Source organism: Anoplopoma fimbria, chromosome 19, assembly GCF_027596085.1.
Source record: "Anoplopoma fimbria isolate UVic2021 breed Golden Eagle Sablefish chromosome 19, Afim_UVic_2022, whole genome shotgun sequence".
Classification (NCBI taxonomy): domain Eukaryota; kingdom Metazoa; phylum Chordata; class Actinopteri; order Perciformes; family Anoplopomatidae; genus Anoplopoma; species Anoplopoma fimbria.
In genome coordinates, this window is record NC_072467.1 from 10727664 (window position 1) to 10741962 (window position 14299).

A 14299-nucleotide genomic window follows, 5' to 3' on the forward strand; every position below is an offset into this window, starting at 1 on the left:
TTTACCAAATACAAACAAGGTTATTAGAGATACCAAACACATATCGTAAACAATAGTATTGCATATATTATATTCTTGAATATAATATAGCATTCTTGAAGACATACTTTTGCTATTACCACAGAGATGAAGTTATGTGTATTTGCTCGTCATGACTCTGATCCAGATAAAAGCAGTTGTCGACTATAAACTGGGTGATATAGCTTTAATAAAATGCAGATCACTTTTAGCGGAACATCACTTTTTGGCACAACACCTGTCCTTTAAGAGCCTTTTTTTTGTTTGAGTCTATACATTGATAATTAGAAAATACCAGCATATTAAACCTTTAAAGTGCAGCACTGTTGGTTGATATGTAATGCAATATATATTGCATGTAATATAACGCGTTAGTCATAGGATTATTATTTTAACTAAGTCATGTGTTTCCAGCAGAAATTATTATTTTAATTTTCTAGTTCATTCACACCGCTTCACTTCTGCCAGTGCACCACCAGAAAAAAACACTATAAGTGGGCGATTATAAAAAACAACAAAAAAAATTAAACAATGTCACATCCACTCCTCTCCAATAAGATCGTCTATCACACAAGGGACAATGTTGAATGAACAAAATGTTCTGGAAAAAGACATAGTAGAGTAAAAACAGACATAAAGAGTCATATTATCGTGTGATAGAAAATGCATTAAATAGTCGGAATATTTTGTCAAAAAGTCATAGTACGGTATGCCAAACATTTCATAATCTAGGACGTAAAGAAATTCACGAAACGTCATAGTTTAGTTCATCTAAATAGTCATAAAAGAGTCATAGAATAGTATGGCAAAAAGCCATAAACAATTCATTGTATAATAAGTTGAAAAAAGTCATGAAAAGTGATTGTATAGTAAGTCGAAAAACGTAATATAAAGTGATTGTATAGTATATTGATTAAAGTCATTTAAAAAGTCATATACTATTTCTCAAAAAAGCCTTAAAATAGTCATAGATAGTATGTTGAAAAAAGTATAGTTTAGTATAGTTTGTCTAAAAATCATAGCACAGTTTCTCAAAAAAAGACGTAAAAAAAGTCAGGAAGAAGTCATAGCATAGTATGTCTTAAAAAATCATAAAACTATAAACTAATGGTATAGAATATTAAAAAAGCTATAAAAAGTAAAATTCTACTATGTCAAATAAAGTAATACAAAATTCATCATAAGTATATCGAAAAAAAGTAATGAATTGGTTGGTATGTCAAAATATTCAAAAAAGTCATAGTTTGTTGAAAAGGTTCATGGTAGAGTATATCTAAATAAGTCATAAATAAATCACAAAAGATTGATAGTATGTTTTTCACCAAAAGCCCTAGTGTATTCTATATTATCTTCCAATACCCTGAGTCGAAATCGCACCGCCTGGGTGAAAAGCAGTAATCTTAACTGCTAGACCACATTGGGCATGTTAGACTTTTTAACATACTATACATTTACTTTTCTAGAGATACCATACCATTACTTTTTTAAAGTTCATTTCAACCTATTGTGCTATGACTTTTTTATAGCCTTTTTTTAACCTACTATACTATACGTTTTAGAAAGACTTTACTATACTATGACACTTTTATGATTTTTTAACATACTATTATATGACTTATTTCTGACTAAACTCTTAAAAAATACTATACTATGACATTTTTTTTCTTTTACTTTTTCAAGAAACAATGCTGACTTTTTTTTCTCAACATACTACAGTATAACTTTTTCTATCCCATATGCCATTATTATATTGTCTTCCCATACAGGAAATGAACCCAGGTCGAGTGGGTGAAGACCTAACTTCTTAGAGTTGACCATATAGGAGATATAACATTCTCATCTTTGATTGATATACAATATCACTATACTGCATTATGACTACTTTTTTATGACTTTTATTGAAATACTATACAATGAGTAATGCCGTTCTATGTTTTTTTTCTTTACACATTAAACTATGAATGTTTGATTGAAATGTTTCTGGCATACTATAATATGACTTTTTATGAATTAGTTGACATTTCTACATTGCATACTTTGATATCTCTTTAACGATATTTGAACTGGTACAAAGTACATGGATGGTCATAATTAAGGGCACAGAGCACACAAGGATATTAGCCATACCAAACACAATAGTTTTAACTATATTGCCTAAATGTAATGCCTGATAACTAAACTGCAAACACTTGTTTGGCAACATTTATGATAATTCGGTAATAAGAAACATTTAATTTTCCCAAGGAATTACCACAGACTTAAAGATGTGTGTATTTGCACATAATGAGTGTTTGATCCGGATGAGAGCAGTTGTAGATTATAAATTTGCGGATACAGCGTTACATGCAGCCAACGGCTGCCAATGCTCCATTTAACTGCAATCTGTTTTTGGTAGACCATCACTTTTTGGCAGCCCAGCAGGTAATAAGCAGGGACTAGATATAATGTTAGAAGAGGAGAGGTGAAGGACTGAATTACAATGACGCAATAATGTAGTAGAGGAAGTGATACAGATACAGATTTGAATAAATATCTGAGATTCAATTTCCATTTTTGTTTTCCTTTTGTATTTATGGTGATATAACTAGTTATACATTCATGTTACATCAGTGTAGCGTACATATTCTGATAGAGCAGTTTGTCGTGGAAAAAGAGATTGTAAATGATGTCATTCTGCATTACAGTGTTGAGGTTATACATGTATTATTACAAAAACAGACCAGGCGGACCAAAAATAGGAAACATTGCTTAGAACTCAGAGTATTTTATAAGCAACATGAAGTTTCTTAGTTTCTTATAATTCTGTAAGTTGTAGGAAATGAAATATAGAATGAATGGAGAGTATGGAAATAAGAATACCTTGAAAACTAAAAAGAATTTCAAAAATCTGTACAAAATCTTTAAAAGTGGTAACAGTATATATTATGGCGGAGCTTGGAGTGTCTAGTTTAAACATTGTAAGAGATACAATTTTAAATATTGTGCTCCATAGGGTTCCATGGTGTTTAAATTAAATGTTTTATACATTTTCAAAAGTATAACATTTTTTTATTTTTTTTAACTTTGTGATATATTAACTTTTAAAATCCATTTTCTCCTTACTTTAAACATTTTGCTTTACTGCACCACCTTTATTGTTTTTGTACAAGTTTCGTACCAAAATATCATCATCAGGTAATGTAAAAATGCAAAAGGGTCTCTCTAGAGCCAGTACTTGGTATGCCGAAACACAGCAGTGCGACATGGCGGACAGTGAACCAGCTCCATATTTAGATATATATGGCTCATTCTAAGGTAACGAGAACACAACATTTCTTAGTTTCAGGTCATCGTACAATAATGAAAACATAATTAGGAATAATATATTCAATTTCTTCCAATAAATCCCCCTAAATCCTACTTACTGTTCCTTTAAGTTAAATTAACTTTCTTTTAAAAGGAATTTGGGAAATGTACGCCTATGAACACTTTGTATTTAAAAACCTCTCGGCTGTAGTTTTATAACATATACATATTTGAATAATCAAATTGCTTTGAAGTATTGGGCAAATATCAGGCAATTTTAGTGCAAATTTGAACTGAATCCAAACAATAGGTTAAAAATAACATGAGATTCAAATGTATCTTGGTCTAAAAGTTGAAGTTGAGGAAACAATTTGAGGACAACTATTTCACTTCATATCCATCTTTACTTCTTCTTAAGCAATACAGAACTGTGATTGATAGAAAAATATTTCTCCTTTTTTGTTGTTAAAAAAATAAATAATCAAGAAAAGTCAAAAGTACTGTCACTAATGCTATACAGCGTGAGCTCCAAATAAAGTCTTGCCCTCCTTTATATATATATATATATATATATATATTTTTTTTTTTTTTAATCTTTCAATCTCAACATAATTCCTTATGGGACAGCGTCTTTCATTTTTCTCTGCCTAAACTTTAAGCGTAGATAAAGCACCTTGTTTCTTCAAGACAATTAACACAATGAGCAAAGTCTTTAGTTTGGGCGACATCTTCCTCATAAAAACAAAATGTACAAGACAACAATTCACATTCGAACTATAATGAGATACTGTGGTACTTTTTTTCTTCTTTTCTTTCAGGGTTTCTTTTAGTTTTAACATATACTTGTACACATACTTAGATGAAATCTGTGCCCTCCGTGATGATGCACCACATAAACTGACATAAACATTACATTCAATCTTTTCATGCTTGGTCCAAACTGCTGATGGTCTTGAAATATTATGGCAAGGGTGTGTGATATTTCAGTCGGTTACAGTTTTGTCTGCCCTGCCTTTTTGTTTGAATCCAAGCATAAACAAAAATATGAAATGTTTACTTCCACATTAGTTTCATTCAAGTGGCATCTGTCTCACAAAGAAGAGACTTATAAAATCACTTACCGGATGACATATAGTTGAGCCCAACTCACAGAGCAGGCTTTGGTCAGAACGTTTAGTTACTGAAAAGGACCAACAGTCATCATGCAGTGGACATTTGGTCAATCAGTCACATGGTAGGATTAGCCCCACCTATAAATTTGTAGTGGACATTTTCCAAGAAGGGCAGCTGACATTGAAGGAGGTCCACAGTTGTTACAGATATGTTTTTGCACCTTGAGATGTCGAGTGTTCGCAGACGGGGACAGTGCTGCATCAGGAGGAACAAAGATCTGCAGGGTTCAAAGGTCAAGAATTCAGGAATTTATCCACAAACCCATTGCTACAGATACAGTAGACGTGGAGCTGTGTGCCACTCACCTGTCCGTGATGTTGTTACAACAGGAGAGGTAGAGATGCTGCAGCCTGTGTAGGTACGGTACAGCTTGTGCCACTCCACGGTCACTGATACCTGGGCAGTGGCTGAGTGCCAGGCTGGTGAGGCTGCGGCAGTGCCAAGCTACTGACGCCAAGCTGGCATCAGAGATCTCCGGCAGCATGGAGAGGGACAGACGGCAAAGGTTTGGGTAATGCACCACCTGAAGAGATGAGGTAAAATATTAAATTCAAATCATCTGCATTCCTACGGTACTACCTTTTGCCTCTCCTCAGCTTCCTACCTGTGTGATGCTGCTGTCAGTGAGTTTGGGGCAGGCAGAGAGGTCCAGCTCCTGCAGCCTGTTGAGCGCTAAAAGTGAAGCTCCAGCCTGCTGTTTGAACTGCTGCAGGTCATTCTGTGTCACCAGCTTGGGTCGCTCCTCAAACGGCAAACGTGGCGGCTTGAAGAAGCCCATGTTGCCAAAGGTACGGGTGAACCTGGGACCCTTATCTCCCTGTTGAATTACACTTTTTATTACTTTACCACAAAAAGTACATGTACTGTAAACTTCTCTGACAGCTTTCACACGTCTGTGGTTCTCACCGTCTCCTGGTCAGGCTCACTTTTCGTCGTTTCCTCAATCCCGAGCAGACCCCAGTCTGTGACTTCTTTACACCAGCCGAGCCGCAGAACTACCAGCTTCTGCAGGTACGTGGCTATTGCACGCACAGACAAGTCAGTCACGTTGACACATGACGTCAAATCAAGCTCACGGATAGTGTCCCCTAGAAGCTGGGTGAGAGAGAAAACTGCGAAATCCTGAAAAGAGGAGGAAGAGGAAAGTTTTTTCCATGTATTTTTCACAGAGACACACATGTAAACAAACATATACTGACCTACCCTAATGTAGGTGCAGCCCTTGAGGCTGAGTGTCTCCAGCTGTGCTCTGGCAGCTTTGGATCCCGACAAGCCTTTCACTATCTCTGTTCCGCTGACATGCAGACACTCAGACAGATCCAGACTCCTCAGGAACGACATAGACAAAAGGTCAGCAAGGCCTGTGGATGATGTGGATGTGTGAGTCACGAGTTGCAAGCCCTTGCTAGAGAAAACCCCACCCCTGATAAGAGGGCTTCAATGTTCTGCAAATTTCCCCGCTGCGGGACTAATAAAGGATTATCTTATCTTATCTTATCTTCTATCATGATATCAATTTCATGACATAGATTAGACCAAACCGGTCAACTCTGTCAACATTTGCCTGGGAAGGTTAAAAACAGTAGATGGCTGTCGTGTTTTATTACAGTAAAGTAATATAATTTAGTTTGCAGCTCAAAAAACATGTTTAGGTGTGCATTACCTCTCTAATGTGCATGGTGGTTGTAAAAAAGGGAAAATATTTCACAATAAACACAACTTAAACCCACATAATTCTTTATTGATCAGCAGGTACTAGCCAGATTGTGTAACATTAATTATGAAGAGTTACATCATTACAGTGACCTTTTGATCTTTCGTCTTGCACCACCATCGGGTCATATATTGTCATTGACTATCACCTTTAATCAATGACAAGGTTTAAAAAAAATGGTTGAATTTTCGTGTTGTGGATATTAATGGTCCCTGGAGAATGAATCCTAATGTGTTTAGTGATCCTCTGATTTTTGTGCTAGCACCAGCATAAGGCCAAAATTTTCACTTTAACACAAAAATATTAAAATCTCATAAAGGGGGCTGCTGTAAGATTTTTTGAACACATTCATGCTCCCTGGAGGATAAACCCATTTCAATGTGGACCCTATGTGTGTTTCTTCAGTGGCACCATCAGGGAAAAGTGTTAACTTTGTGCAACAGTATTTCATAATTGGACAAATTTGCTGAACTCTTTCATGCTCCGAACGGGATACAGCATTTAGTTTTTAATTTAGTTTTGATAAGGCACTTAAGAGCAGCTACTGATTCAGCTCTGATGTTGTAAGCTGTAATAAACACAGGCTTCTAATGGCCACTGAGCAAAGCGTTAAAACTTTTAGTTTTGCTATCTTAACAAAATAAACTTTTGTATGATACACACAAAAACAAAAATATACTGTCTGTACCTTTTTCAGTGATCCTCCAATCGCGAGACAAGGAGAGGTGTGTCAGTGACTTAAGGCCCCGTGCTATGGCCTCTACAGACCTGCTGGTCAGCTCAGTGCAGGCACTGATGTCCAGTCTTTGGAGGCTCGGCTGGTGCTTCACCAGAACCTCCATGGAGTAGTCAGTCAGCTCCTTACAGCCGTGCAGACACAGTTCCTCTAAGACCAAATCCTGAACCTGAAACACAGTAAATATCAGGAATTTAAAAAAGTAGAATATGTGTTTTCTATGATGACAAGAAAGTGAAACTCTTATCTTCAAAGAAGTTAGAGTACACCATAAAATCATGAAAAGATTCAACATCATAAATGATCAGAATAAAGCATTGTCTCTGCATAAACCAGCACATACAGTGGGTACGGAAAGTATTCAGACCCCTTTAAATTTTTCACTCTTTGTTTCATTGCAGCCATTTGCTAAAATCGAAAAAGTTCATTTTTTTCGCATTAATGTACACTCAGCAACCCATCTTGACAGAAAAAACGCTGCCACCACCATGTTTCACTGTTGGGATTGTATTGGGCAGGTGATGAGCAGTGCCTGGTTTTCTCCACACATACCGCTTAGAATTAACGCCAAAAAGTTCAATCTTGGTCTCATCAGACCAGAGAATCTTATTTCTCATAGTTTGGGAGTCCTCCATGTGTTTTTTGGCAAACTCTATGCGGGCTTTCATATGTCTTGCACTGAGGAGAGGCTTCCGTCGGGCCACTCTGCCATAAAGCCCCGACTGGTGGAGGGCTGCAGTGATAGTTGACTTTGTGGAACTTTCTCCCATCTCCCTACTGCATCTCTGGAGCTCAGCCACAGTGATCTTTGGGTTCTTCTTTACCTCTCTCACCAAGGCTCTTCTCCCACGATTGCTCAGTTTGGCTGGACGGCCAGGTCTAGGAAGAGTTCTGGTCATCCCATACTTCTTCCATTTAAGGATTATGGAGGCCACTGTGCTCTTAGGAACCTTGAGTGCTGCAGAAATTCTTTTGTAACCTTGGCCAGATCTGTGCCTTGCCACAATTCTGTCTCTGAGCTCCTTGGGCAGTTCCTTCGACCTCATGATTCTCATTTGTTCTGACATGCACTGTGAGTGCAATCAGTTTAATTAAACACAGCTGGACTCCAATGAAGGAGTAGAACCATCTCAAGGAGGATCAGAAGAAATGGACAGCATGTGAGTTAAATATGAGTGTCACAGCAAAGGGTCTGAATACTTATGACCATGTGATATTTCAGTTTTTCTTTTTTAATAAATTTGCAAAAATTTCTACATTTCTGTTTTTTTCTGTCAAGATGGGTTGCTGAGTGTACATTAATGCGAAAAAAATGAACTTTTTCGATTTTAGCAAATGGCTGCAATGAAACAAAGAGTGAATACTGGGTCTGAATACTCTCCGTACCCACTGTAGGTGATGAGATATGACTTGAGCAGTTTCATTTGAGAAGAATCATCCTGGCTGCTTAATCCATAAATAACCTGTTGCAGGGACTAAATGCAAGCTGACCTGTGCAATAGTGCGTAGTGACTCAGGGGTAATAGAGGTTCTGCTGAGGTCCAGAGCTACGATGGTGGATTTCTGCTCTGTTAACAACCTCCGCAAATTCCTCAGTGACAGCAATGCTGACGAGTCCTTAACGTCTCCCACCGGGCACCCTCGATATGGGTCGAACTCAAAGGCGATATGGCAGCCGGCCAGCGAGAGGCGGCGGAGGCGAGGGGTACAGCCCGTGAGCCGGTTGAAAGTGACGTCGGAGAGGTACCGCAGGTCGGACAGATCCAGCTCCTCCAGACCAGACAGAGCTGCCCTCACCTGAAACAAGAAGATTTTGACCTGAATATGGAGCATTACTACAGGTGGAAAAACAATAAAGTTGTAAAAATCAATATCAATAGAAATGTACTGTTCAGAACAAGCATGAAAGGGGAGGCTATATTTATCTGCTGTAATACTGAGGGGAATGCCATGAGTCACCCTTGTGATTACATTTTTAGTGACTTGTCTTAAGACGCTGGTAACGCTACTACAAATACCCAAAAAAGAACTCTGTTAATTCAAAGGAATTAAATGTACATATAACCTATATCGTTAAGTGTCTTTCTGTCTTTCAACTGTTAATATTTATTCAGAAAATAATACCATTAATACCTTTACATTTTAATAGACTTTATGTGATTATGTGATTTAAAAGTAGCTCAACTGCAACAACTTGCATGAATGTCAGAAAATAACTAACAATTCTTGAGGCCAGACTGCTACATACAACGTTAAGGATCAGTGTCAAATCACAAGCTCATATGAATCTACATATTAGCCACTTTTTTACCGAATGCCCCAAAACTGATAGCTATCATTACTTCCTTTTTAAAAACTACAATACAATATTAGTAACAATTTTTCATTAGCCTGATTGGTTACTAGGAAAGCATCATTACTTTATCATAAACTAATCATAGGTAAAAGGGTCTCTCAAAAAGTAAGGCACCATTTCACCAAATTAAATTGAACCAAACATGTAATTACCGTGTTTTGACTTTGGGGAAAGAATGCATACAATCTTTGTTCTTTGCATTTGCAGTGTGTCAGTAACCAAAATGGCTTTGGTCAAGTTTTGTTGTTAGTATTTATTGTTATTTCATCTTCAGTGTTCAAACAAGGATTATGCTGGATGAATGGATTTACAGGATGGTCAAGACATGTTTGCAAGATATTCAGCTAAGGTCTTTTTAAACAATTGTCTGCCTCAGCCCTCCACCTCACTATTACATAATATAATGTATAATACCTGCTGTCTGTGCTCCTCCCTGGAGAGGAAAGCCCCAGACATGAAGAGGCTGTCCAGGCCCCTGAGGTCCAGCCTGCGGAGGGAGGTGAGGCGAGGGAGGAGTGCAAGCAGAGAGGCCTCTGTTATACTGCTACCAGGCAGGGCCAAGCTCTCCAACTTAGAGCCCAAGCTCAGACCCACCTAAAGAAGGGAGAGAGACAAAAAGAGATAGCAGAGACGATCACACACAAAGGGAGACACACAGAGGGAAGACATGATGAGAATTCAAAGAGAGGATAATAAAAGAGGTTGTAGTAAACGATGGCAGGAGGACTGAGAAATGACGTTAGGACAATGTGTGATGGTTATAGCAAATTTCCTAAAATAAAACAACTCCGACATTGACATGCTGAATTAATGTAAGCACTAGTAGATTCGACTGTGTTGCAAAAGTTGAGGTTTTACAACTTAGTTGCCCACAAAAGCTTTAATGGTAAATTCAATGATTGCATGTTCACACTCACACACACCCAGATTATTGATATAGTGATAAGGGATAATAAGTGTGAATTCCGCAGTACCTACTGCAGCTGCTCTGAACTTTGGACCACAATTAATTATGGCTGTACTTTATCCTGGTCAGTTTGACGGGAAATCTAAATGATAAGAGTGCTGCCGTGCAAATATTCAACACAATGTACAATTCTTGTTCCTGGTTGACTACAATGTTATCCTTTCAGCAGGGAGGACCTGAAGGCAATGTGTTTCTAAGTTAAATTAAATCCACTCAACTTGGGTTTGCCCAGATTTCTTCAAAAAGGCTTTCATAAGCCCTCGAGGTGCGGGAAGACTCTGGTATCACAACGAAGCGTGTGATCATTTCAAGTGAAATCACAACACTAATCTAAATCAGAACTCACATGACAGCAGCGATGTCATTTCTACAACAAAAGCTACTGTTTCAGTACAGATGGAAGAGATACACAAACACAGACAATCAAAAATGCTCCCCAATTAGATATTTCACCCATCAACTTCTACTTCCAATTTGTCTTGTTTAACCTCACAAAGCATTATTTATTTTGGGTTCATGGGGAAGCTTCAGGTGTTCTTCAGATGAATTAGTAATATATATATGTTCAGTTTAGCATATTCTTAAATTGAAGCTTTGGCAATTAGAACATTTTACAATAATATCATGTAGTCAATACTAATCTCCTTAGCTTTTGTTTTTAGCTATGAAAAGAATGGAGAAAATAAATATGGATGAGACAGTAACTATCCGAACTTATGATAACCCAAGTAGTGACATTTTTTTAATCGTAATAGCATACTGCACCTCCAGAAGCAGTGATCTGGACATACTGAACCCATCAAGCTGGCTGATAATAAGACTGCAGCGTGACTTTCTGCCCAGACCTCTGATCAGCTCCAGAGACGAGGCTGAAGCCGGGAAGCAGAAGGTGACATTCTTCTGCACAAAGAAAAGAAGAAAGAGAGGTAGCATTGGGTTTTCTTTGTCCTATAGCATACATGGTAAAGCAGATCCTTCCAGAGAGGTCTTTCAAGTTATCAAAACTGTGGCTCTACAGCCTATGAAATATGTATTATGAAGATGGATGCTGCATTATGCTCTGAAGCAAATCACCTGAAAGTGTGAGTCTTGACTGGCATAGTACCAGCTGCGGCAGACCAGCGATGCTTCCTTCCTGTCTGAAGTGTGAAGAAAGCTCAGGATGTAAACTATGATCTGCAGCAAGGGATGGAAATATAGCATTAGATCACGTTAAAGTTGAAAGACCCTGGAAGAGAAAAATACACCCCAGGGTCACCTGACTGGATTGTATTAACTGAAATGACAGCATACTGTTTGACTGAATGATATGCTGTCCTTTGACAGTATGAACAGTATGTCATTACCAGTCATCATCCACCGGCAGAGGAATGTCACTGTTTCTCTACTGACAAACTCCTGCAACATGACAATTTATTTATGTCCTCAACAGAGGTCATGACACTGAGACCTTTCCTTTAAACACAATGCATGCAGGTTATCTGAATGTACTGTGAAAACCACATCCTGGGCTTTATAGACAACAGAGAATGACGGGAAACAAGTTTTAAGGCAGTAAGGGAGTTGAGTGGTCAAATGTATCTGTTTATTATAAGTATGTAGTTTCATTTTATTATATTACAAATTTAAAAGTGTGTGTTATTATATATATATTAATTGTAAGCCTTTTTTAAAAAAAACTAATTTTTACCCATTTCCTAGACAATGAGATCTGCTTCTTCTCATCTTCAAACATATTTTCGCAGTTCAGGAAACAGGAATGAGGCAGAAACGAATTTGTAAAAACTAATTGATTGAGAGACAGATTTTGAGCCATCAGAAGATTAGGAGGAAGAGAGCCAGGGCATTAGAGCAGGTTTGAAATGTTGTTTCATATTTTTTTCCAATATTCATCAAATAAGAAAGATTATTTTATTAATACCAAATTGTGCCTTGTAATCTACTTTTTGCGGAATATTGACCGCATGTCCTTTACAAGACACATTATAAAAACTATTATTATTATTATTCATAAAATATATACATATATTTTGATGTGTTTGTTACATCCAAATAACTTAAATTATGTTTAAAAAAAAAAAAAAAAAAGTAATCTAAATATGACAACCTTTGTTCTTCCGGAGCACAGGGGGGTATGGAGGGTTATAAGCACAGTCTCTGGTTATGAGGTGTTTCTGTAAACAACACAAATAAATCCTATCCTTCAGTCACTCACCTCCAGAGGAAGCTCAGGTGTCTCTATTAGGTCTTCCCCATTGCAGTCTTCCATCTCAGCTTCTCCTTAGTTATGATGAAGAACTCCAGACCATCACAAGAGACTCAGTTAGCCATTCACTAGCTAGCTGAACAAGTTAAAACAGCTTCTGTGTAAGGGGAAGCCGTTGACAGTTAACTAATCGATAACATTGCCGATATCAGATGATCAATGGCCGCCAATGAACAGCTATGTTGCCTGCTGTCATCTCACTAAGCTACTTTGCTCCACACACAGGCTGTACATTTCCATCGGCACCCTGACTTCAGTAGGATCAGCTGACCGGAGAGAAATCATCGACGTCAAAGGTGCGGAGCATTGTGGGAAATGGGGTTTTCTCTCATGTCCCCTACTGCTTAGCCTGAGTGGTTTTCTAACACTCAATACACTTTGACGTTACGAAATGGAAAAATGTATTTGCACTTAAGGCGGGATGATACCGTTTGCCTTTAAACAGAAATGATAAAGAACTTGATATCTGTGTTTTACAAAATATACTGTAAATGATAGGGCATGCCGTCTTTGCAAATAAGTTCATATCAATGCACTAACTAAAACAAATCATTGGCCTAGTCTATATAAAGCGGAATGAAGAAAACCGGTAATCACATGTTATCTTCAACAACAACTTTATCACAAAGAGCTTCCTGTTTAGTTGTTGCTGTTTTGGTTTGTTGGTTAACTTAACAGTTTGTCATGTTGTTTGTCAGGCTTTTTTAACCTAAATGGATCACTGCAGGTCAGACATAAAACTCAGGACTATTTATGCTGAAACAGGTCATTTATTCACAAAAGATAGACATACATCTGTGACAAAATTTTAAGGGCATTAAAATACACACACATTTGAGTCCATTATGCACACATATCTCCCCTCTCATCACATACACACACACACACACACACAAACCAACACACACACACAAACACAACACACACACACAACCATAAGGAGAAACAACATTGATAATCCTTTCTACAGATTGTCTGGCAGTATGGTTGGCTGGTCTATGGGCTCCTCTTCTGAGGCTGTATCGATAAAATAAACCATCTATACAAAAACAATAAATCTGACATCATTACTGCATCCTTAACACATTTACAGCACAAATATTTAGCATTATTAGAATGTATGTACATGTCATGACACTACAAAGCAGGACAGTGATTTTAAATGAACAGAAAGTGTGATCGATCTAAATTTCAACATACAAATATATTTACATTATTGTACAAAACGAACAGAAGAAAACATGAACATAAAATTGTTAACCATAGTTATAAAATATGTAAAACTGGTATTACATGTGCTGATGGCTACATTTTTGTACGTTATTGATTGTTGATACATTGATCGCTTTGATAAGCATGTAAAATCCAGTGTTGGAGATGATAAGAGGCTAGGGGATGTTTGAGCTCGCAATGCTTAAAGCTATGATAGTCAGGGATCAACTGGAAATCTATGTACAATAATATGTAATGACTTTACAATGACCTGTCAACATTATTTGTAACATATCTGATGATGGAGGTACAGACGCTCATGTTGTTACAACCTTAAATACAGGTTAACTGGGTCTGTGCTGTTGTTCAAACCCCCTTGTAAATACATCAGCAAGCTACTCACACCAACAAAACAATAAGGTAAATTACAAAACGTTTAAGGCAATTTGTTATTTCAAGTTAACAAAAGAATCCAACAGTCAGCAGACAACAACAGCAAAAAAAGACAAGAAGTTCAGTTCTGTAGAAAGGACTGATCTAGGTTCGCAGTTATGGCTTTACTATGCCATCCC

At 37.4% G+C, this 14299-nt stretch overlaps 1 protein-coding gene across 1 annotated transcript; it reads right to left on the reverse strand.

Annotated features, from left to right (window-relative positions):
* Positions 1-2505: 2505 nt before the first annotated feature.
* Positions 2506-12698, reverse strand: fbxl9 (F-box and leucine rich repeat protein). The gene is made up of 11 exons (XM_054620253.1): positions 12465-12698; positions 11324-11425; positions 11015-11149; positions 9697-9876; positions 8418-8723; positions 6879-7095; positions 5680-5837; positions 5383-5598; positions 5081-5293; positions 4782-4999; positions 2506-4693 (listed from the first exon to the last, which is right to left on the reverse strand). The coding sequence occupies exons 1-11, from the start codon at positions 12516-12518 to the stop codon at positions 4531-4533; spliced, it is 1962 nt and encodes a 653-aa protein (XP_054476228.1). The 5' UTR covers positions 12519-12698; the 3' UTR covers positions 2506-4530.
* Between the last annotated feature and the right edge of the window lie 1601 nt (positions 12699-14299).